The sequence below is a fragment of the Achroia grisella genome, unplaced genomic scaffold (genome assembly GCF_030625045.1).
Source record: "Achroia grisella isolate CSIRO2021 unplaced genomic scaffold, CSIRO_AGI_Agris_v1 utg807, whole genome shotgun sequence".
NCBI classification, from domain to species: Eukaryota; Metazoa; Arthropoda; class Insecta; order Lepidoptera; family Pyralidae; genus Achroia; species Achroia grisella.
This window is the reverse complement of record NW_026713028.1, coordinates 3,191,014-3,215,907: the sequence shown is the minus strand read 5'-3', so window position 1 is coordinate 3,215,907 and position 24,894 is coordinate 3,191,014. Positions and strand designations below refer to the sequence as shown.

General features: G+C 32.3%; 2 protein-coding genes across 2 annotated transcripts; both read right to left on the bottom strand.

Annotated features, from left to right (window-relative positions):
- Window positions 1-2,777: 2,777 nt before the first annotated feature.
- Window positions 2,778-5,633, bottom strand: LOC131851745 (uncharacterized). The gene has a single exon (XM_059202291.1). It carries the CDS (start codon window positions 5,631-5,633, stop codon window positions 2,778-2,780), a length of 2,856 nt encoding a protein of 951 aa, XP_059058274.1.
- A 180-nt stretch (window positions 5,634-5,813) lies between these two features.
- On the bottom strand, window positions 5,814-7,745 carry LOC131851744 (uncharacterized). Its single transcript, XM_059202289.1, has one exon. The coding sequence runs from the start codon at window positions 7,743-7,745 to the stop codon at window positions 5,814-5,816; it is 1,932 nt and encodes a 643-aa protein (XP_059058272.1).
- Window positions 7,746-24,894: the final 17,149 nt, after the last annotated feature.

Sequence of the window (24,894 nt, the reverse complement as noted above, 5' to 3'; positions counted from 1 at the left end):
TATTGTACATTAAGAGAGCCACAGATATACGTCATGTAATGCTCGTTGTACCAATTAAGCATTGCCATTCTGGAGGACAAAAAGCTATGCCTCTCTACCCCATAATAACAGTCATGTTCTTATTGTCAATTTGAATTATACCTTATTAAAGAAATCGGTTTGCGACTGGCTGAATAGGTAAGACAAAGGACAAGACTACGCATATGACTTTATACAAGGCCTACCTCTGGTAAACAATTCACCATTGTGTCTATGATACCCACAATATTAAATCTTTATTCTTGTTGACATATAGACTCAATTAATAACACAAACAATACCAGCGCTGTGGCAAATTACTTTTGACACAATAATGTCGAGTGGTGATCACATTGACACCGATGTATGAGAATGCCGTTGAAATGAAATGTTGTCAAGAAACTTTCATTAGATCATTCATTCAAAAATTTGCATACAATCAATCTATATATCTCATATTTCATAACATAATGACACCCAGTTCATGACAATGACTCTATTAATCCCCTGGTAACCTTGTTAACCGCTTAATATTACAACGTGTGGGCATTATAATTAATCTGCTATTAAGGTTAATCTTGACTGTTTATTAATAACATGACTAAATTTATTTTATGCTCTATAAACATAATATAAAATTCATATAAACTTTTAAGCTATTAATCTTACAATATTGATAATAATAGATTGAGAAATGCCAGTTTATTTTATCCACAGACCAGAAAAACAATTCTTTCAATACTTAGGTGATTATTATACACTTTTAACATGAATTTATTAGTGACTTTATTAATGAAGACTTTGCGATATGGCGACCTAATATATCATAAAAATTATAAAAAAAATATTTATATAGGATAACTTTGAATACGTATGCAGAAGTAAAATTATGCATAAAATAACCTAACTAATCTGTTTTACAAGTTTCTCCATAACCGCTGGCAAAATCGGTACACCATTACTTTACTAATATCTACTATGAACTCAACTTTGATTGTATGTTTGCTACTATATCGTATACATATAGTATTCTTTTTATCCAAATTCACACAATCGGGGCTACATAATACATACAGCTAGTAAAAATAAAGTCATTAAATCTGAATTCGCTACACTGAACATGTTACTTAAGGCAACTTTTCTAGTTAATAACAAAGCTAAACTCAAATTTGACGATGAAACACCAACTGATTGTAAACTGAAACTTTGCACAAACTAAAGTGAACTCTAAGTTAACTTCTTTGAAAACGTAATTTCTATCTGAACAACTTTGAAAACTTATTTAAGATGGTAGACGATGCTACGTATGATAAATTTCATACTATATGCACCGTATTACTTATATATGCATAGAATATTCGTATGTACTGCCTTATTATAGATAATTTATGTTGCATTCAGATCAGGTATATTACAGTCTCTATTAGGGATGTCACTTGTACAAGGCTCCTCGTACAGGTACGATGTTTCTAATCTTTAGTACGAGGACATCTTTATTCTCACAAAAATTACGAAATTTGTTATAAAAGGAACATCTTTAATATCACACATCAATACAGACCCAAATTTAAACAATGTGAGATAGTTCTATGTACAAGACTAAATGTTTTAAGATTGGTAACCCTGGCATCTATTGTGAACGAGTTAGCATCATTCTATGCATGCGAGAGCAGCATATACTCCTATATATAACCACGAGATTAACATAAATAATATATACAATATAACAGAAACTGTATCACAAGCCGAAATCCAACTATAACTCCATGAAATATGGATCGAAGTATGCAATGAATAAATATCGAAATATATTTTATTACGCAAAAAAACGCGATTATTTATCTATCATACGACATTTAATAACTACTAACCTCGGATTGTAGGTAAACCTTCGAACAATAGTTACTGTTATGAAAACAGCTAACGTAAAATTTTGAATTCAGCTGTCTTTAGTGGACTGTATTTACGACAATTGGATTTGAGCAAGATTGATAATTTGGAAGGCACTCACCTTGTACTGCGAGGATTGCCGGTTCGGTTTCAGCAAGGCTTCCCAGAACTCCGGGCTTGTCCGAACTTACCTTTTGAACGGGTTACCTGTTTACCGCCAAAACCGACAATAGGTGCTTTCCAGTATCAACTTGCGTTCCTTTATTATTTCGTTAAGAATATTTAGTTAAGAAATCTATATAAAATAATTTAGTTAAGAAATCTATATAAAATATCGACAATTACGACAATTACGACAGCGATCATCAGAACACTTTTTTCGACAACGACAAAGGCGAAAAAACTCCCACCCTCGTAATCTCTTTTTATTTTATTTTTTTTTTTATTATTTACGGCATTGGATATCGCGATAATGTTGCCGTGCGTATTATTGTGAATAGTGAACATTCCGCCCACCTAAATGCAACGTATTTAAAGCGACATAAACAAAAATTAAATGTGACAACAAAATAAAAACTATGGATCCTAATATTGATTGACATATTTTTAAACTAATTTTAACTAACTAGTGCGGGAAAAGAAAAACAATAATAACAAACAAAAAAAAAGAATTACACATTTTAATTAGCCATAGGTAAAGGACAAATTTTAACAACTGGTCGTTTGTATTGACCAGTCGCAGTTTTAACTGTCACTACCCTACAAACACCATCAATTCCTGGGTGTAGAGCGACAATGCGACCCATAGTCCATTTTAAAGGACTCGATTGTTCATTTATGATTAGTACTAATGTGCCAATAGTTATAGTTTAATTTTTAGTGTAATTTTTGTTCCATTTAGCTCTTTGATTAAGCGTATGAATATATTCACGTTGATAACGGCGCCAAAAGTCCTGATGCATTTTTTGAACTAACTTCCATCGTTGGAGAACGCTAATAGATTGATTAGTAATATTCTCTTCTGGAAGGGACGACAAGGGTTCTAATGTCAGAAAGTGACCTGGTGTCAAAACCGACAGATCATTAGCGTCACAGCTAATAGGCGATAGAGGTCGAGAATTCAACATAGATTCTATTTGTGTTAAAACTGTATAGAACTCTTCAAAGGTTAATCTTTGAAGACCAATAACTCGAGCTAGATGAGTTTTCACCGATTTTATACCCGCTTCTGCTAACCCATTAAAGTGTGGACTACCAGGAGGGCTTAACGAGAATTTAATTTCCTGAGTTTCTGTTACCTTTTTCATAACCGAGTCAAGATAATTGCTAGCCCCAACGAAATTTCTCCCCTGATCCGACACAATATGGCTACAACGACCTCTTCGCGCGATAAACCGCTTCAACACAGCTAAAAAGGCTTCAGTAGAAAGTTCCGACGCCAACTCGATGTGGATAGCTTTTGTGGCAGCACAAATAAAAACACAAATGTAACCTTTATACGTTTTTACGCCACGACCCCGACCTAATGCAATATCAAAAGGACCCCCGTAATCAACCACAACGTTCGAAAAGGGTTTTATCTGATTAACACGATATGTAGGCAGATTTCCCATAAGAGGAGTTGGAGCTGGTTGAGGTTTAACACGAAAACAATTTACACAATTAGCGATCACAGAACGAATCGCTCTCTTCGGCGACAAAATCCAAGAACTTTGCGCGAGAATATTAAGGAGAGTCTGTGCACCAGGGTGCATAAATCTCTGGTGACAATCTTCAATTATAAGTTGTGTGAGACGATGATTGCGAGGTAATAGAAGGGGATGTTTGATACTATAATCTACTTTAGCATTTGCCAAGCGTCCGCCCACCCTGACGAAACCAGCATCATCCAGAAATGGCGACAACTTACGAAAGTTTTTGGGAAGAGAATTTAACCGACCATTCCTAATCATATCAATTTCCTTAGAAAATGTATGTAACTGCACGTGTTTAATCAAAAACATTAAAGATTTGTTTATTTCTAACGACAATAAAGGACCAACAAAAATTTTATCAAAATTGTTTTTACGAGAATTATGAATGAATCGAAAAGTAAACGACAATACACGTTTCAACTTTGATAACGACGAGAATTTATTTATTAAGTAGTCAATAAAATGGACTTCAGAAGAAGTATGAAGACACATAATCTTCTGCTCTGCTTGCACATCAGCAGAAGATGGAATTAATGTAGACTCCGGCCAGTTTTCGTCTGGTTCCGAAAGCCATTTAGGTCCATTCCACCAATTCCCATTCTTAGCTAGCTCAGCTGGATAAATGCCACGTGATCCGACATCCGCAGGATTAAAATAGGTACTGACATGTCGCCAACAATCAGGAGAGATAAGTTCCTGAATGTGACTAACTCTATTAGCAACAAATGTATGCCATCTGGACGGGCAGGATTTTATCCACGACAAAGCAACACTAGAGTCAGACCAAGCAACGATATCTTTTATTTCACACAGAGGTTTTAAAGCACTTAACACCGAACTCATTAAATCTGCTAACAAAACTGCAGCTTGCAATTCCAGTCGAGGTAACGATAATTTACGAAGTGGTGCAACCTTAGTTTTTGCACAACAAAATTCAACAGAATAATGACCATTTGTATCGACAGACCGACAGTAAATAACAGCACAATATCCACGTTCTGAAGCATCACAGAATCCATGGAGTTGTACGGAGACGAAAGAACCTATCATACGACGGGTAATTGAAATAGACGACAAAGACGAAAGTTGTGATTTAAATTTCGACCACTGCTTAGCTATTTCCAGGGGTACATCGCTGTCCCAAGAAACACCTGAAGTCCAGAGTAATTGCATAAGAAACTTAGCATAAAATGTTACAGGACCGAGAAAACCCAACGGATCATAAATACGCGCAATATCTGATAGTATGACACGTTTCGTGAGCCGCCTTTCTTCAAATTCAGCAACCCTAAAAGTAAAACAATCTAAATTTGGTATCCACAAAAGCCCTAAAATTTTAAGTGTGATATCCGAAGTCTCTTCGAAGCTCTTAAATTCCTCTGAATACAAATCAGATGAATCGAGATCATTCAAGAAAGCTTTGTGGTTAGAAGTCCATTTTCGTAAATGGAACCCATTCAACGACAATATTTTAGTTAGTTCTGATCTTATGACTAAACACTTTTCGATGGAATCAGCTCCTGACACAACATCGTCAACATAAATATCACGGCTAAGCACAGCTGATCCCGTTGGAAACTCAGCAGCGGCATCCTCAGCGATTTGAGCAATAGTGCGGAGTGCTTGATAAGGAGCAGAAGATACGCCATATGTGACTGTAAGGAGTTTATAGTCACGAATAGGCTCATCAGGAGACGATCGCCACAACACACGTTGATACTCCGAATCCTCATCAGAAATCAAAATTTGACGATACATTTGTTTAATGTCACCTGTAAACACTACAGCGTGACAACGGAAACGCAACAATAAATCAGTAATATTTAACTGAAGCTTAGGACCAGATAAAAGAGTGTCATTTAAGGAGATACCATTAGTATCCTTAGCGCTGGCGTCAAATACAACACGAAGAGGAGTAGTCACGGATTCAGGCCGCAATATACCATGGTGGGGAATATAGTAAAACTTACCAAGATTTTCAGATGGAGGTTTCACTTCCAAGAGATGCCCACAATCTTTATAATCTTGCATGAAAGAACTATATTGCTGGCGAAACTCACAATTTCTCTTTAATTTATTTTCCAACGACAAAAACCTTTTCAGGGCTATATCTCGAGAATTAGAAAATATAGGTTTGCTATTAGGATCGACAAAAGGTAATGGAACAACAAACCTACCTTCCCGATTACGACAAGACTTTTCAACAAAATATTACTCGCATCGATTGTCTTCCCTAGATAAAATCTTTGGTAACGATGCGATACTTTCCGTCTCCCAAAACCTTCTAATACAATTATCTAATGACAAATTCGATATATTACATTGGGAAGTATCTGTTATAAGGAAACAATCCCCACGTGTATGGTGAAAACTATCAGTGCCGTTACATTCACCCATTAAAATCCAGCCGAAGACCGTCTGCAATGCACACGGCTGCCCTGCGACACCTCTTTTCAAACCAGGTAGTAAAGATGATACAAAAATACTAGCGTTCAATAAAATATCAATTGGTCCTGGGCAATCGAAATCAGGGTCAGCAAGTGGCAATTTTTTTATATGGTACCAATTTGAGGCATTAATATGCTGACTTGGTTGATCGGCACAAATTGACGACAACACCAAAGCTTTGAATTTAAGTTCACTTGATGAGAAGGAATTCGTCGGCTTTATTTCACAAACAGATAATCCAAGTGGTTTTGCTAAAGAATGACCAATACCATTGATTGACTGATTTGTTTTAGTTATAGGCAATTGTAACCACTTGGCACAGGACTCCGAAATAAAATTACAAGCACTTGCGCAGTCTAATAACACACGAACGGTTTGATAATTACCCTGTCCATCCTTTATTAAAACTTTAGCTGTAGAGAATAAAACTGTTTTGCTATGACTAATATTTGCTATTGAAGTCAAAACAGTACTACTTGAGGCTTTTTCATCGACAACAGGAGCTTCAGGCTTAGGTTTATCAAAATGCAACAATGTATGGTGAGAATAATTACAGGCTTCACAACGATAAGTAGCACGACACTGTTTTAGGGTGTGATTATTCGAGAAACACAATAAACATAAACGATTTTCTTTAACAAAATCGAAACGTGATTTAACACTCAAGCTTATAAAATTTTCACATTTAGCCAGAACATGCTGTCCTTTACAAAATACACAAGCTGTATTAGACACTAAAAGAGATGATTTTGCCTTAAATTTTAATTGATTACCAACTTTGTATAAATTCGGATTAAACTTTGAACCCAATGACAACGAATTAACACTACTTAACTCTAAAGCCCTATAGTGTTTTTCAATAAAATTTTGTAGATGTTCAAACTTAGGTATACTGTGAACATCTTCTGTATTCTGTTCAAGTTGGAATGCTTCCCTTGTAGATTTATCCAATTTTGACCACAACAAATGAAACAACATAAAATTCTTATCCGGCAATTTATATTTATCTAGAATAGCCAAATTTTCTGAAAATGTACGATAAATGCGTTCAAGTTCTGAACTGGTCTTAAATTTAATGGGTTCACAATGTAGCAACTTCTCATAATAAGCTGTAGCTATTTGTCGCTGTCTGTTATAATATTTCAAAAGAGTTTCATAAGCATTTAGATAATTTTCATTAGTGAGAGGATAATTCTTAATCAAATCGTAAGCTTTACCCTGTACACTTGACAATAAATAATGTAACTTCTCCACATTTGATATATTCGTCCTATTATGGATAAGCGAATTATATAATTGAATAAAGGAAATCCAATTATCCAAATTACTATCAAACGGTTTTATATTGATTTTGGGTAATTTTACGGAAACTTGTGGTTCATTGTTATTAACATTTATATTAGAAATAGATTTTTTATCTATAGAATTCATTTCTACAAATCTTTGTTTAATTTGTTTCATCTTTGTATCAAACTTAACTGTAATTTCAAGTTCATTGGTACGCTCTAAACGGTTCAACGATAACAACAATTTTCGCTGCGACGAGTGAAATTCGTTAGATAAATCCCTAAAATCTACTTCAGAGAGCCCTAACAAATCAGATTGCTCCATAATTTCCAATCTCATTACCGCATAATCACGAGAAATTCGGTTTATATCACCAGTATCAGATTCAATGTCTTTATTAGTTGCCATGGTATAAATACTCCAAATTAATAAAAAAATTAATTAAAATCAATAAAACGATAATTACGTGAAATAATTTACAATTAGATATTTTTACCCAATAATACGCAACGAAAACAAAATCGATCGATTTAAATTTAATATAATCGATATGGCTGTATGTGGCTGGTCTATGCCTCACGAAAATTCAAATTATTAAAAAAGTTAAGTTACACTATAATAAATTATCTACCTTCAATTACAATGACTTTTATTGAATTATATTAAAACGAACGCAATAATAATTTATTTTACTCGACAAAATGTGTAAAACAAATTAACAACAATAATTATTATGTCGCCTATCAAAACTATCCGGCTGAAGGGCCAAAAAATGTTATGAAAACAGCTAACGTAAAATTTTGAATTCAGCTGTCTTTAGTGGACTGTATTTACGACAATTGGATTTGAGCAAGATTGATAATTTGGAAGGCACTCACCTTGTACTGCGAGGATTGCCGGTTCGGTTTCAGCAAGGCTTCCCAGAACTCCGGGCTTGTCCGAACTTACCTTTTGAACGGGTTACCTGTTTACCGCCAAAACCGACAATAGGTGCTTTCCAGTATCAACTTGCGTCCCTTTATTATTTCGTTAAGAATATTTAGTTAAGAAATCTATATAAAATATCGACAATTACGACAATTACGACAGCGATCATCAGAACACTTTTTTCGACAACGACAAAGGCGAAAAAACTCCCACCCTCGTAATCTCTTTTTATTTTTTTTTTTTTTTTATTATTTACGGCATTGGATATCGCGATAATGTTGCCGTGCGTATTATTGTGAATAGTGAACAGTTACATTGGTTTCTTTTTTTTAAAATAAGAATTATTGTCAACATTAATAATATCATCATACACGTCATACCCACTATTAGTAACGAGAAGTAGTGGTTCCATAGCATGACTTACCAAATTCAAGCCAACTTCAATACTATCTTTCCTTCAAACTATAGTATTTAATTCCTGGTGAATTGATCACGATGGACGAACTCATTTTACCATCCTTTACTGGTGACCAGCCAACGTATATATATCGTTAGTACACAGGTGGGTGCATGATTCCATAAGAAAACCCTTTCATATTTACCCAGGTGAATAGATTCACATGAACTTGTCACGATCCACTACCAGTTATGAATAATATAGTAGAATAGTTTGTCATAAATATTTAAAAGTATACAAGATTGTGACAATGTTATAAAAGAAAATTAGTAGTGCCTGGTGAAATTTATCATGTGTCTCCCAGTATTGCTTCAAATAAAATTACAGACATAAATCACTTGTTCCATGCAATAGAAATAACAACAAATCATTACAATAATACACATCGACAATAATTCCCCATTATTTATCATGTCTCGAAATAAACGGTGAGTAGAAAATATATCAAGGAAGAACGACCCTACTAATAATATTATTTATTTATTTGTTTAAATGTTGTTAATTTGTCAAAATAAAATAAAATTTGTTAAACATAACATTAAAACTTTAAATTACAACAGAAGCATAATTAACAGTGGAATCTGAAATAATATTACAAAACAAAAAGTGACCGTTTTTTATATTTCAGTTAATAACATGGCCAGTTAAAAATATTAATGCCATGTAACTTACGTAACATAAATGGACAATAATAACATATATTGTGAATACTACAGAACCTTTACTGATGCCCCAAAGCATATACGCTATAAATCATGGCATTCTAAAAAAATAACGTCATAATCAACACATTCAAAGGTGTGATCATGTTAGATACAGTAGAAAAGCCACAATCAACTGTGGTCGACTCAAGGTCAACCAGAAGTGACCAGAACTAAAACCACTCATAGATGAGTCTCTATGATCTGTGCCGCTCAGGAATTTGAATTAAGGAAAAATAACTAAAAGGTAATTATCATGAATGCTAAAGTTGTTGTTATTAAGATTTAGCGATAATATGTGAAAAGGTTCAACATAAAATATAGAAACCTTTTTCATTTTGAAGTCCGTTATTAAGTCAAACCGAAATAGTTAAATTCGTGCACAATTTTATTAATATTGGTAATATTGTTATTTAAAGTAATTAAGTTAAAGACAATGATATACTCTTAATCAATTTTTTAAGGGAACGGAAATTGACTCGATCGTAACTCGGTAGAAACCTCAAGATAACCATAGACGAATTAATATAAAATATGTTTGCCTGCAGCGATTAATTGTCTAAAACAAACATATCATGCCGTCACTTCCTATCTCTTATAAACCCATAAATCACACAATGTCCTAAAGTCAACTTACACTTAATCTTTCTGCATGATTAAAGTAACATAAGACAAACGGAAAATGCAAAAAAAAAATCATTCACAATGTACGGAACGGTTAATGAGAAGTTGACACGCATATCGTGACTGAAAACTAACAGTGGCCGTTCCATTGTAATTTATTTCTCTAGTAAGTGAGCAATCAGTAGATAATCATAGCATCCAGTTGTATGCAGCTGTATTTGCGCCTTTATTGCACCGTGTCAGGGTTGCCATATATATATAACATATATTTTGTAAAATAATAATTCTTTTTCGGTTGACTTCAAAAACGAGTTTATGGTATATCTAGAACTAGGTTATACGTTTTGCATGTATTATGATGATTTTTTTTCGTATTGAAATTAGTGTTTTTTATCTATCGTTAAGTAATTTAAAATACAACAAAATATATTATTATACGAAGTCTCAAAAATGGCATGGATGGTAAACAACGCGTACCTGTAATAAGCAAGGCTATTGATACTCGGAATCTGGGAAGATATTAATACTCAGAATATACTAGCCTACTCAGTTATATGTCCTGACGTGAAGACAGCTTGAAGTCTAGTTGGTCGTCTGCCATACTGGGACAACACCGAAATAAACTTAAACTAACTTCCAATAATAGCAAAGCCACAGTAGTATGTGATGGAATGAACTGTAGATTGAGTATATAAATATAATAAATAGTACCTGTGAATTATTCTTGAAATTATAGGAATACTCTGGAAGCCTATAAGTGTTTACCAGAGGTAGACTTTGTGTAAATTCGTATGCGTAGATCCTCTGTCTCACCTATTTTAGCTGCCATGTAGATTGTTTTGTAAATTGTTCTTATTTTGGTTAATAAGACAATTACAAGATTCGGCATGACATCTTAGGCTTCCGGAATAGCAACGCATCAGGGGTATCACAGGTATAATACGTAATTTAAGTTATCAGAGTCCTCATATTGTATTACCTAGAACTAACTTCAACTGTTCAACAACTTTTTAAATATTGTAATTTTATGGTATATACAAACAGAACATTATTATTATTACTAGCTACTCGCCCCGGCTTCGCCCGAGTGTACATGTATTATACATATAAACCTTACTCTTTAATCACTCTATATAATTAATTTAAAAAAACCGCTTCAAAATCCGTTGCGTAGTTTTACAGATTTAAGCATACATAGGGATGGACAGACAGCGACAGCGACTTATACTATGTAATGATCACGGGTGGTACATCATAACGAGATGTCCGTGGTAGTCTTCATGAATAAAAGCAATAATTACCACTTACCATCAAATTGACTTCCAGTCTGTTTTCCATTAGAGCTACATGAAATAAAGTCTTAAAATAGCACAGCAATAGCACGGAAGTGGCTGAGGCTACATTCATAAATTAGAACTAGTGACCCTGCTTACTACGAGTTATTGTGCCAATTATAATTTTTTCATAAAACTTAGGTTAAATCATTCATTGAACTTAATGATAAGGTAGTATTCTACTTATATTCATAAAAAAAGTAATCCAATTAGTACTTTTTTATTGCAAATAAAACTCCTAATTTTTATAATATCATTTAGATAAATGCCATTAGTACTCAAGTCCGTTTGTCTGTAACCAAATGTGACCTGGCGTGAAGGCAACCAACTTAAACTTTATCAAAGTTTAAGTTTGTTTGCTACACTGTAACTTTGAAAGTTACTTAAAGTAATTATCCACTGTTAACTTTAATATACAGCCGAAAGAAATAGGATTAGTCACTTAAATAGATTGATAGAATATAATATTGTCTTTAGAATTGAAATTACAAATAAACTCTTAAAATCAATTCCAATATACCGATATTGGAATAATAATATTTCGCTTGCAAACGTGCACTGCAACACTAACGATATACTCGTACTCTTCATTAATTCAATACTGCTTGATCATTAACGAATTATTAATGAATAAGGTAAGGTTACCTTGGTTATATTTTGTAATCAGTTTATCCAATTTAACTTTACATTGAAGTACTTAGAAAAGCATGTTTGGAACATATAAAATGTGGAACGATTTGTTTGTCTGTATTTATTCATATTATATGGAGAAAAGATTCGAGTTCTGGTATGTTTGTAATGTATAAACTACAAAATATTTGACATGTTTTATATAAACTTTCGTCTATCAAAGATATGTAATCAACGAATAATATTAATTACATTATACTTAAAAAAACTAGTTTCTTATTATACAGTAGTTTCTTATTATATAATTACTTCCAACCAACGCTAAAGACTAAAATAATGTATTAAAAGAAAAATACAACTTGGGTTTGTCTAAAAATTAATGTGCTTATAATCGGGCCAGTATTTATCTTTTTCTATTTTATTCCGTGGCCAGACATAAGTGCCTTGAACCGAATCCTTGACCTCACGTCCGAAAGCAAAATAACTGAACGTTCAAGAACTCTTCTACATTACGATAAGCTTAAAATATGGCGAGGAACGTATTTTCGCCCGCTTTGCTTGTTGACTGTATATTTTTCTCAATTTTCTCCGACTACTGATGTAACGATTATCTTTCTCATAACTTGTATTATGTAAGTATATATATTCTCTAGAGTAGGAGGACGGGAATGTTAGTATTTGAGAATATATGTGTTAACTGACCTAACTTCATGTTTATCCAATCATACGATGATTGGATAAACATGAAGATTGGTGGCAATGTTCAGCGCAGGCGGGAGTACTATTCCATTATCAGCAATTTACAAAATCATCTGTTGGTTTACTTGGATTAAATTTTACTATATTATGGATAAGCAAGCAAACAGTAATATTTTCATATATTCTTATAATAGTGTTATATACCTAATCATCCTAATATCATAGATGTGAAAGTGTATCTGTTTGTCTGTTTGTTACCATTCATCACGACTAAACGTCTGAACGAATCTAAGTCGAACAAGTACGAACATAGGCCATGCAATTTTTTTTATAACACTGTTCTTAAAGTTTGTCTACAACTGTATGATGTTATTCATTCTGATATCATTAATATATTTTTTATGAATAATTCATATTTGTTTGGCATCCTACCACAATGTACTTTTGCTTGACGCAAACTGAGTCATTAAGAAATGCTAATTATAATTAAGTCATTAGACTATAAATAATATATAAACATGTTTTTTTATTATAGGTAATTATCGTTACAAGTGGTTATAGTTTCTTTATATTCTAAATTGTGTTAACAAGTCTCATATTTATAAATGTGAATTGAATAGCTCTGTTATTTAGTTAATGTTTTAATTTCCGTGTTACAACGTGTGGAGAGTAGTGGCATCCTTGGTATCTAGCAGATAAAAGCATTTTGTATCATCATTTAATTGTACAGATGCAAACGCGTATCAGATTAGGTTGAACGCTAATTATTTTCTGCGACGTTGTCTGCTTTATGAGATCAAAATAGTACCTATATATCCTTATTTTTTCAAGTAAACCCACGAACGCAAAATGAATTAAAAATTAGATTGTATCAGGAGTATATATAAATATGAAGCGTGTTATGTAAAAACAGTAGACAGAGATACGGGTAATAGCTAGTTAAAATATATTAAAATAAGTTTATTAGATAGAGTCATTTTATACCATTGGATTGTATTTAGTGTCACCACGTGACAATCCAATTAAAGGTGAAATCGTAGTATTTTACGACTGTCAGCCGACTTTTATCTTTAATACGCTTTCAAGTCTTTATACGAAGCCGCGACGGCATCTTAAGAAATCATTGTAAATAGATAAATTGGTAATAACCACCAGGCAATCCTTGAACAGCTTTAGCGAAAGTATATATAATTTGTTATCTTATTTCGATTGGAATAAAGATGATTCTGGTGTGATATGATAACAAAATCAATAAAAACATTGTTAAAGTTTGAAAGTAACCGATTGTATGAATTAACAAGGTGGTTAAACTCATTTTATATCATTTGGAGTTGTTTGAAGCGTAACTAATAAGAAGGTAGACGAGTTTATATTAAACTGATGTGTATCATTCAAAGTAATGAAATATATTTCAAAGGAATATTGTAAAGAAAGTTGAATAAGGTCCTTTAAAGTTGAGTAGGGTCTACCGAAACAATAACCGAGACGGGTAATTTTGATAGGTACCTACGTTACCTAAGTTGAAGTCAGTTCTTGTAATGGAATTTATATCAGTTAAGTTGGAAGTTGCGAAACGGAAGCCGCTAAATTAGATATACATCCGGAATAGACCCTCAAGATACATGTACCCTATTGTAAGGTAAGCACTACAGTAGGGCTCAAAAACTTTGATACCTTAAATTTTTGTTATTCTAATCGCTATTCTAATAATTAAGGAAAGGATAGTTTGTACATTTGTTACGTTGTGATGGCTAATTGCCTGAAAAAACTTTGATGATTTTAGGTATAAAGATATAGATTTGTATGCAGACGGTTAAATACCTATTATAACCGTTTTTATACAAAATCCATAACCATCCATGAGGTGAGAGAAGGGGTAATTTTTGTATGTAACTTTTTATCGGGTTATCTGATTTGCTTCAAACTTTGCCATATTATTGATAATAAACTTATCGCGAAGAAAGCCGCGGGTTTAAAATTATAACATAGTAACCATCAATAAAAGTAGAGAATTATGACTGTTTGTTAGTTTGCTCTTTATCGTGTATTAAAAACTTACGAGCATTCATTACATAGTAGCATTTTTATATAATTTTTTAAAGTACCTCGTTAGTAATTTATTATTTTAATTAAATACTTACAAAGATTACAAGATACACTGGCTTGGATTTAAAATATAAACAACAGCAATGATTTAAAATATCAATTATAGATATTGTTGCACATACAGATATCATTAAAAATTTACATTCCTAATCAATTACTTGTAATGGTTTAATGTGAATTTAATTGCATGTTCAACATTTTTGTTTAATTTGTGACTGTGACACAAATTTGCTAATGGCTCATGAAATAAGACGGGGTAACTTAAATTCCTGAAAGATTTATAGGCTATAAATAACTTCGCGGTAAATATAACATTGGAGTCTTTGGCAAATGTATCCGGGTTGGGAACAATCCGACATTGTTGATTCGCTACAGTGCATTGCAATAACGTTTGTTTCGCATGGACAAGAAGTGCAGTGGCTTGAGATTTGTTTTGTCCGTATTAATAGTATGTATTTTTCTTTTTATGCATATCTGCTAGATATAGGTATACTTTGCGACATCACGCTCCATACCCCGGCAAATGTCTTATGTAAAGGATTCAGATAATTAAAATATATAAATCTTAATAATATTATATATTAGCTGTGCCCGCGGTTTCAACCGCGTGAAATTTATAACCTATATCTTATTCTGATGAATAAGCTGTATTACAGTAAATTTTATCAAAATCCGTTTAGTAGTTTTCGCGTGAAAGAATAACAAACACACTTCCAAACTTTCGCGTTTATATATAGGTATATTTATCGCAAATGCTAAACATATATGCTGAATTTATTTATGATAGATTAAACTGTAAAGGCGTGAAAGCGTGACAAACTTACGCATTTATAATATTAGGGTGCAGCGAAACAGTAAATTGACGGGAAAATAAAGGTCGCGAGTCGGCGAGCCAGACGGGGTCTGTCACGCGGTGTAACTTATGAATTCCTGTTATGTTCTTAACTGTTGCTTACTGAAAACAATGAGTCGAAAGGATCCGTGTCGTACAGCTTTAGTCTGAAACAATGTAAGCATTTTAAAAGTATTCGTAAGAAATTCCACAACGCAGAGGTATATGCAGATATAAATGTAGACAAAACAAATTCCAGAACATTGTAATCTGTTTGAAACACCTATTTATTAATTAACATAACTAAATATCAAAAGTATTTTGTACTAGTTGACTGTATAGTTGTATTTTTTGTACAAAGTCATCTTCGTGAATATTTCTGTCTCGGCTGTTTATTTACAAGCAGCTTGCTTGGATGTTTTTTATTTGTCTGAGATATGGCAGTGAATTTACGAGGATACGCAAAAATTTTGATTTTTTGGCAAAACCTTACTTAGCATTGCATGGAATTGACCACATGAGAGTACTATGGGCAGGTGTCACATGATGTCTGTGGTTCTGTTAATGTCTATAAGCTATGCCATACGGCGGCCCGTCAGCACACTTCCGTACGTACCTTAGTGTACCAATTACCAATGTCCACGTCAGCAAGAATATTTGAATATATTGAAAATTAATACTTTTTATAATTATTCAGGGCCGCCTCTGAAAATAATTATTCAGATTTCTTTATAGAAAATATCGGGAACTGAGTACTGTAAAATCTTCATTACAAAAATTTAGATATTTTTGAAACCAGATAACATTTTGTATGCTTTTCCTACATGAGATCTTCATTGAAGCTCAAAGTGCCCTTCATATTAATAATTGGACGATGGGCGATAAAGGAAACAAGGGATGATGTTGAAATAAATGTATGTTGTTTAAAGAAAACTATGTATAGTAAGCACTAAAGGAAGTAAAACCGAAAGGGACAATGGAAGCAAATGTCAATTTACAATTTAATGTTCGTTTATAAACGCATAGGCTAAGTGACCTGTATTCCACATATTACAATATAGACATTGTAAACTTATCTGTTCTATATTTTAATGCATACTAAGACATTTTCTCACAGATTTTAAGTAATTTTTTTATCATAATAGCTGTAATACGCGCAGCTGACTACATTACATGACTACATTGCACGAGTGTAGCAGCTGTAATACTCAAAAATGCACAGGAAGCTGTGCGTTTTTGAGATAAAAGATAACCTATCCTAGTCCTTAATTTATAGTCCATATTAATAATAAATTTAATTACAATGTGTTTGGCCGTTTCCCACTTTAGAATTCATAATATTAGTCTGGATATAAATGATATAGCTATAATAAAACTTACCTACTGAACCCTGTAGTGTAGTTCAGTAAACCGGATATTTTTATTGCCCGTAATAAATATCTCCATAGACATATGCTCCTTCGTTTGCTCAGCATACAATGCGCAAAATATAATTCCACGCCCAAACAATCGACCAACATATATTATGTTCGACAATTGTTGTTATTTATTCAGTACATACCATAGGAGTCGCAATGAATCATAATGACAGTTTGTTGAACGTAAAATATGTATTTGTACTGGAATATATTAAAAAGTTGATTTTATTTGTATAAGCAACAGAAGAAATTATGCTTAGAGTGCTTTTATATACTTATTTATTAGTATGACAATTATTTACTTTCTATGTATCTACATGTGTATGCCTGTAAACCTCTGTGGTTTATCATATACACACCGCCTTGCTTTCGGTCTCGGGATCAATTCTCGCACGAGACAAATATTTGCAGCCAGTGGGTGTTAGTATTTATGTTGGTCTATATATTATGTATAACATATAATTTTTTTTGGAAATAAAAACTGTATTTAAGTATTTCTATCAATTGACTAGTAATCGACGCTCTACTTATACGTGACTACATGGCGCTGTGTAAATTGTCCTGGATTATTATTGTTATTAAATATGGAATAGGTACGCCCTCAAACTATACTCAAACTATTTTTGATAACATGGCTAAGAAAAGTATGTTTATATGTATAATTAAGTTAATAATTGATCAGTTTCATTTTATTTATATTACATTATAAAATTTTCTGTGCTGGTTGTATTTGAACAAAGTCACAAGCTCGTAAATTAAAACCTATGAAAATAGCTACAACCGAGCTCCTGGTCGTTTCATCGTGGTTGGACTGCTTTTCAAATAGGGTGGTAAAACTAAAACAAGAATCTGACTGAACTGCAGTGCTATAAGTAGCTTTTAAATGTCCAAGATAAATTAAGCTTTCTGTTTAAATATATGCGGCGTAGCCTAGTCGTTTACTGAACTGATGAAACGAAAAAAGGTCATGAATTAAAATCTGGTCGACAAAAAAAATATTTATGTGTCCATTTATATTTATAGTGATGGTCACATCGATAACAAATGAAACTAATAAGAACGATGGCGGGTCCCTCCTGAGTATAACACTTGACGTGTTACATTCATCACGACGTCGATAGTGTCTCTAACTACCTTAACTATAATAACAGTCGTGAAGGTATATATATTGTTATTTAATTTTTAAGCTCTATGATATTAACAATTTAATAAATTATATATATATATATATATTCCATCATTCGCCACAATTGTTTCTTACGGTGCTTCTTGTTAGCGTCTCGCCTCGCAAAAAAAGAAATCAATAAGTTAATTAAATTACTGAAAAAGTTCTAAAAATACCCCTCTAAAAATGTATTTGCATTTTAAAAATAATATCTATAAATTACAATATTATTTCTTTATTTTTAATCATTTATCTAAACATTTTCCAGTAGATCCATTTTTTTTAAATAACCACGGACAATTAACACTGCTCCATCTAGTCCCACGGTAAGCTGGCTTGTGTTATGGGTACTAGACAACTGATAGAAATACTTAGTTTTTTTTTTGTAAATATATATATAGAAAAACCCAGATAGATATAAACAATCATACTAATGAATACAAAATGTTTGGACAGTGCGAGGAATCGAACCTGCGACCATCAGAAGTAAAGCGGTGTGCTAAACACCTAGACCATGTAGGCCGTCAATATAGATTATACTTAGATGTATATCTGCCTGCTGCAAGACGAAATATGCTTTTGAAGCAATCCCTGACGTTACTCCTAATACGTAAATGTATCTCAATTTGAATGTTGTTGTTATACACCAAATATAATGTAAAATTTACATTTATATAGTGCAGACGGTGTACCTTTTCGCAGTCGTAGATTTACATAAGGAGTGGGAATGTTAGTTTCATTGAAGATTGCTAGAGAAGTTCGTTTTATATTATATTGAGCTTTACAAAATAAAGGGAATATTACATAATGAGAATTAACATTTATTTTAAAATATGCTAGTTACTTGACCAATCTCGTTACTGAAAAATAATAAGTGAATTAGCATTTTGTAAGTAAATACTTATTCAATTCAAAGTTAATCATATTTTATTTTATTTATTTATACACTTGAAGTATAGATTGCTACAGAAAAGTATTAATAAGATAATTTAAATAAACTAATTTTCATAATTCCTGAAACGACAACAATAGAAGCAGCTTTAAGACGCCGTCTATTATTTGAATGATTGATTAAATTATATTGTCAATTGTTACAAAATAAATTATTGCCTCGTTTATATATTGAACCAGCATAGGGTTGGTCACAGGACACACAATTATAGTTTAAAATACAGCTTTAGCATATCTGTTAAACCATATCGTGACAGCCGCAGTGGTCTAGTGGTTTAGCACACCGCTTTACTATCTGATGGTCGTGGGTTCGATTCCTCGCACGGTACAAACATTTGTATTCATGAGTATGATTGTTTGTATCTGTCTGGGTGTATTCTATGTATAATATGTATTTATTAAAAAAAAATGTATCCATGTATTTAGATCAGTTGTCTAGTACCCATAACATAGGCTCTGCTTAGCTTGCGACTAGATGGCGCTGTGTGAATTGTACTGGGATATTATACTCTCAGAAAAAATCTATATAATTCTCTTATTACGGCATCATCAATGTAATATTCATAGTGATAGTGTTTGCCTCGTAACGATTTTGTTAGGAATATATATATTAATGAAAGAGAAAAAAGATAAATGTCGAACCGCAATCCAAAATATTGACAAATGTATCAACAGATTAATCTATACTTCGTCACGATATCTCCAATTAGTGAACACCTATTTTTCAAATTATAAATAATTACAAGTATCTTAACAATATTTGAAGGCCTTGTATGTATCAACTAGTACAAAATCCGGTTGGATATTTTTTACTAATTTAACTAGGTATATGTGCACAAGGGAAACGTCAATCATACATCACGTTTTTAACTACCTATAGCTCAAATATACATTGAAAGAATTATGCGGGACATTGGCGACGAATACAAAAAGGATAGATTTATATATATAATTAAAAAAAATATTACAAAATTTTAATGATCCTTCATTTATTTAATAAAGTAGATACATAAATTTCAGATTTCACATGAAATAGAAAAAGATACCCAGTATAATTGAGTTAATTTAATTAAGATAGACATAAAATTTAAAATACAAGAAATTTGACATGGAGATATGTGATATAACAAAGGCGGACATAGTCTCTCTTATATGTAAAAGAAGGGACAAAGTCTCAGCTAACAATTAGTTATTTATGAACTATACAATGTTAGAGGATCTACCATTATTTTCATAAACTGGTGATAAATATAGACCTAATCTAGATTTTACGACGCTGCAATGCATTATATACATATCTGAATAATGCATTGCACAATCATAAGCTTGCTTCCGACGTTGTTGACGAATTTTCATAGCAAACGATCATATCGTTTTGTTTGGATAGGCCTTAAAATTTACATTCTTCTCGTTCTAACGAATCTTTATGGTTATAGTTTAAAAAATGATTTTCAATTAAAACGTTTTTTATTTAATTAAATTTTAAAAAAAGAAAAGAATTTATTTAAACCAAAAACAAAGTTATATTAATAATATGTTAAAGGTAAATAACATTAGTTTATAAAAACTCTGTTGCAGTTATTTCCATATCCAGAGCATTGTATACAATTTAAATAAAAACAAATGAAAATAAATGAAAATTACTACTTAAGAACTAAATGTTCAATAAGAAAGACAATGTATATACAATAAAACAAATGATAACTTATGAGCATTAGAGCATGTGTGTGAGTGAGTGAGTGTGTGTGTGTATGTGTGTAGGTATACGTATGTATGCGCGCCTTTATCGCAACTGTATGCGTCTTGTGTATTCCTTTTTTTTGTATTCTCGTACATAACTTTGTGTCAGTTCTATGTGAATATATACAATAAATACAGCCATTAAACTATTAAATTTTCGGTTTCATCATAAGAGAGGTTCAATAGCCAATTAATTATTTTAATTTTACATTCGTGATGATTAAGAGAGTATACATTGTAAAATTTTATTCACTCGATTATAAACTTTAGAACTAGAACTAGATTACAATAAAACAAAAATATCGATCCGCAAGCCTAAGTCTACTTGGAAACTGTTTACAAATATCCAAATATATCAAATGTCCTCCGCTTGTTCATAAATAAATTGTGATTAAATACATTACACATGTTTACACAAAATTAGTTTCTTAATAAATAATTTTCTAACAGTTAGAACTTTACATTTGTCATATAATTCAATTATTGGGAATCTAATAGGTTTACCTTTACAATAGCTCATTGAGCTCGTTCTAATCTTAGAAACAAAGTTTTGGCTACGCCACACTAAGCTATTATACATTATGTTAATATAGACTGCGTTAGAGTACAATATACTATTTTTAATGTCTGTTTGTCGACAGTGTGTCGTAATATCGTAGTTAATACAATATGTAATACTTTAAAAACGAAAATCAATTTACGTGTACGGGCACTAATAGAATCTATTTGAGGTTTCCAACTCATAACGCTATCAATGAGGACTCCTAAATATCTTATACTATTTTCACGTAATAAAGGTGAACAATTACAGGATACAGGAGTACTAAATTGGCAGCTATGGGCGATAATAGATAATAATTGGGTTGGTTATGACGCCATATTAGCATAAAAAGTTACGAAATGAATCAAAATAAATTTAGAGTTAAATGATTTTTGGCAAGCCATTTTACAAGAATATCCATTGCCAAATTCTGCATATTTGATTAAAAGAGCGGTATCATCCGCATAAAATAAAATATTACAATTTGGTATAGAGATATGTTCATATTGTTATATTATTATGACAACAATAATATATAAATGTATACATACATATCTAATTAACTAAAGAGGTCGTCGTGCATATGGTACCTACTTTTTTATTACCTTTTTTTACATCAGGCACAAAATTATATCTAGAGGTACTCGACAATCGTGTATTCCTCAAGCCCTGCTTCTGAGAAGGTGAGCATAAAGCCACACAACACGGATTGTTCCAGTCAGTAGCCATCGCTTCCCATCGGTTAAGAAAGTGAGGGCGTGTTTATGGTACCACAAATCATTTGGCTGATGTGCGGACGACGGTGGTAAAACATAAATGTGCGTTAGTTATACAAATAGATTAAGGTGGTAAAACCACTTTAAAATATTTAATTATATATTTATTTGTTAATGATAATAACAATAATTTTATTGCACACTAATTTTACACAGTTACAGTTACTATCTTAAACTATACAGTTATTCTTATTAAATACGCAGTTTCAGAGAATTTACTATTAGTTAGATACTAGGCCGAGTATACAGATATCGGTACCAGTTTCTTCCAGCGACTATTTTACAGCCTTAATGATGATCAACTGATGGTAAGAGGTAACTGTTGTTATACATGAACAGAACTACGGTAATCACAATACCATGTAGCACCTGATATACCACTCAAGCGTTGCCATTCCAGATGACTGTCATACCTTTTATATTGTGATTTCAATGTCTACTTTGTCACTCTCCAACCGAAACACAGATTACAAAACAAGCTGCTTGGCAGCAATAAAATATTTGATTTCATACTAAACGAAACGTAACGAGCTATATTTAGATTTGTTGTAGCAAGTGAAAACTTCCAATTTTGCTCCGAATTTTAGAACTCAAACAACACTAAATGACATATTTCTGCTGCCTTAGGGATCTTACAAAGTCATAGTTTTTAGTGTTGAAAATATTCCTCAATATTATCACATTAAATATGGATCTTAAAATACAAAAATATTGATATTTATAATGTAAAATATTGACGCAATGATAATGCCAATATGGTAATTAATCTCCATTATTTGACAAATTCATGATTATATCTCGGTATCGCGTTACAATATTGAGATTCTTGCCATATAGCAAGCAATACAGTGAATTTTTGTTTTTATTTAAAAAAAAATAATGTGGCTAGTCTCTCCTGATGCACATACACATACTGGTATTAACTTCATTTCCGAACTCTTATGGCTACAGAATATTAATTAGACAGAATAAAAATTAGGCCCTTATAATATTTTATAATTTAAAAGCATACATTTTAACATAAAAGAAACACATTGCACTTGATTTACGATTCTATTGGCTTGTAAAACTAGTTGTGCCTGTAACTTTGCTTGCATGGAATTATTTGGAATTCCTATGAAATACAGTTTACTCTAAAGAAAGTCCATTCTAAATATTTGTATTTAACATATTAGTATTCGACCCTACAGCCAGTTTCCAAGTTTAATCTTAGAAACTAGCTGTAGGCTCATACACAATATTACTATAAGACACTAAATATACAGAATATTAATAACTAGATTGTTTAAGCCTGAATCTGCTTCATTGTTAATTGTGCACTGATTGCCTAAAGCTGTTTTTTGTTACCTTATACATATGTTAGACTCAAACTTAATTAATGATAGCAAAATAGATAAAGACGTATGAAAAATTACAAATGTAATAATATTATTGATATTGCGAAGCTACCCTGTAGATTGAAATAAAGGTAAGCGAGACTTTTAATAAGTACAATAGATGGGAGATGTAACTAAAGAATGGTATACTGGTATCCCCCAAAATACAATAAGATCACACTGAAGACCTAAAAGACTATGAAGCGACATCATTGACGTGGCGAGACTTACTTGTATATTAGTACTAATGCAAATAAATAGGGTTTTCACCAGAATAAAGTTATTTCTTCCCTTATATTTTCTATGCTTGGAGTACGTGGTAATGTTTAGTTTACATTTGTGTGGTATATTCTGGAAGTGTAAAGGAGTCTGGAAGTGAAAAGGAGTTGTGACACATTGTATTTTCAATTCCTGGCTCCGTCACAATATGGAGAATGTTTATCATTATCTTATCGTGTTTGCACTACATTACATGCATGAGCATGAATTACGCAAGTCCAATTCTATTACAGAATAGTGTTGTCGGCACAGCACTGTTTTAGATCAAAATGTATGCCACCGTTAGTGCAGGGATGCCAATCGTACGAGGATCCTCGTACCAATACAAGATACTTTCACTTACAAGGGTATTTTAACCCCTATACAATTTTGTACGGGATTCTCACCATGAGAAACGAGCATGGCAGTTGTTGTTCCTGCTCGGGATTTTCATTTAATGTTAAATATATACGCCTATAAAACAGTACAGAATGTAAGGTTATAAAAAAAAGAAATTTGTTGAGTTTCTTGTTAGTTCTCCTCAATTGAGTTTGTATATTGAACTGTATGGTAGAGAAAAAAATTAAGTTCATAAACGCTAAAATGTCCTTCATGAATAAATTACTTTAGATTTGATTCAATTAATAAAAAGCATAAGGTTGGCACCCCTGCTAACATGTAGTTACATTTAGTCCTGTTTATATACTATAAACAGAATGATCTGTAAACATTCAACTTGTATACAGTCGAACTCATGATGATATCAATTGATGGGTAGTTAATAATATGTTGCAAACTTGTTTCCGTGACACCTCAAATAATTATCTACGTGGGTACCTCAGTTTCAACTATTTCAGCAGTCGGCATATCGCTTTGTAAAATGTTTGTAAGACAAAAAGTGCACATATAAGCCACATGAATGGAAATAATAATAATGAGTGTACCTTCGTCTAGGAATGAATATGTACGACTGTCATCCATCCAAGAAATACCGAAGTTGGCCTTAGGCATTTCTTGGATGA

Bases quoted from the DNA above. Each gene is read 5' to 3' on its own strand.
- LOC131851745 (XM_059202291.1), bottom strand. From the start codon at position 5,633: ATGCAAGATTATAAAGATTGTGGGCATCTCTTGGAAGTGAAACCTCCA.
- LOC131851744 (XM_059202289.1), bottom strand. From the start codon at position 7,745: ATGGCAACTAATAAAGACATTGAATCTGATACTGGTGATATAAACCGA.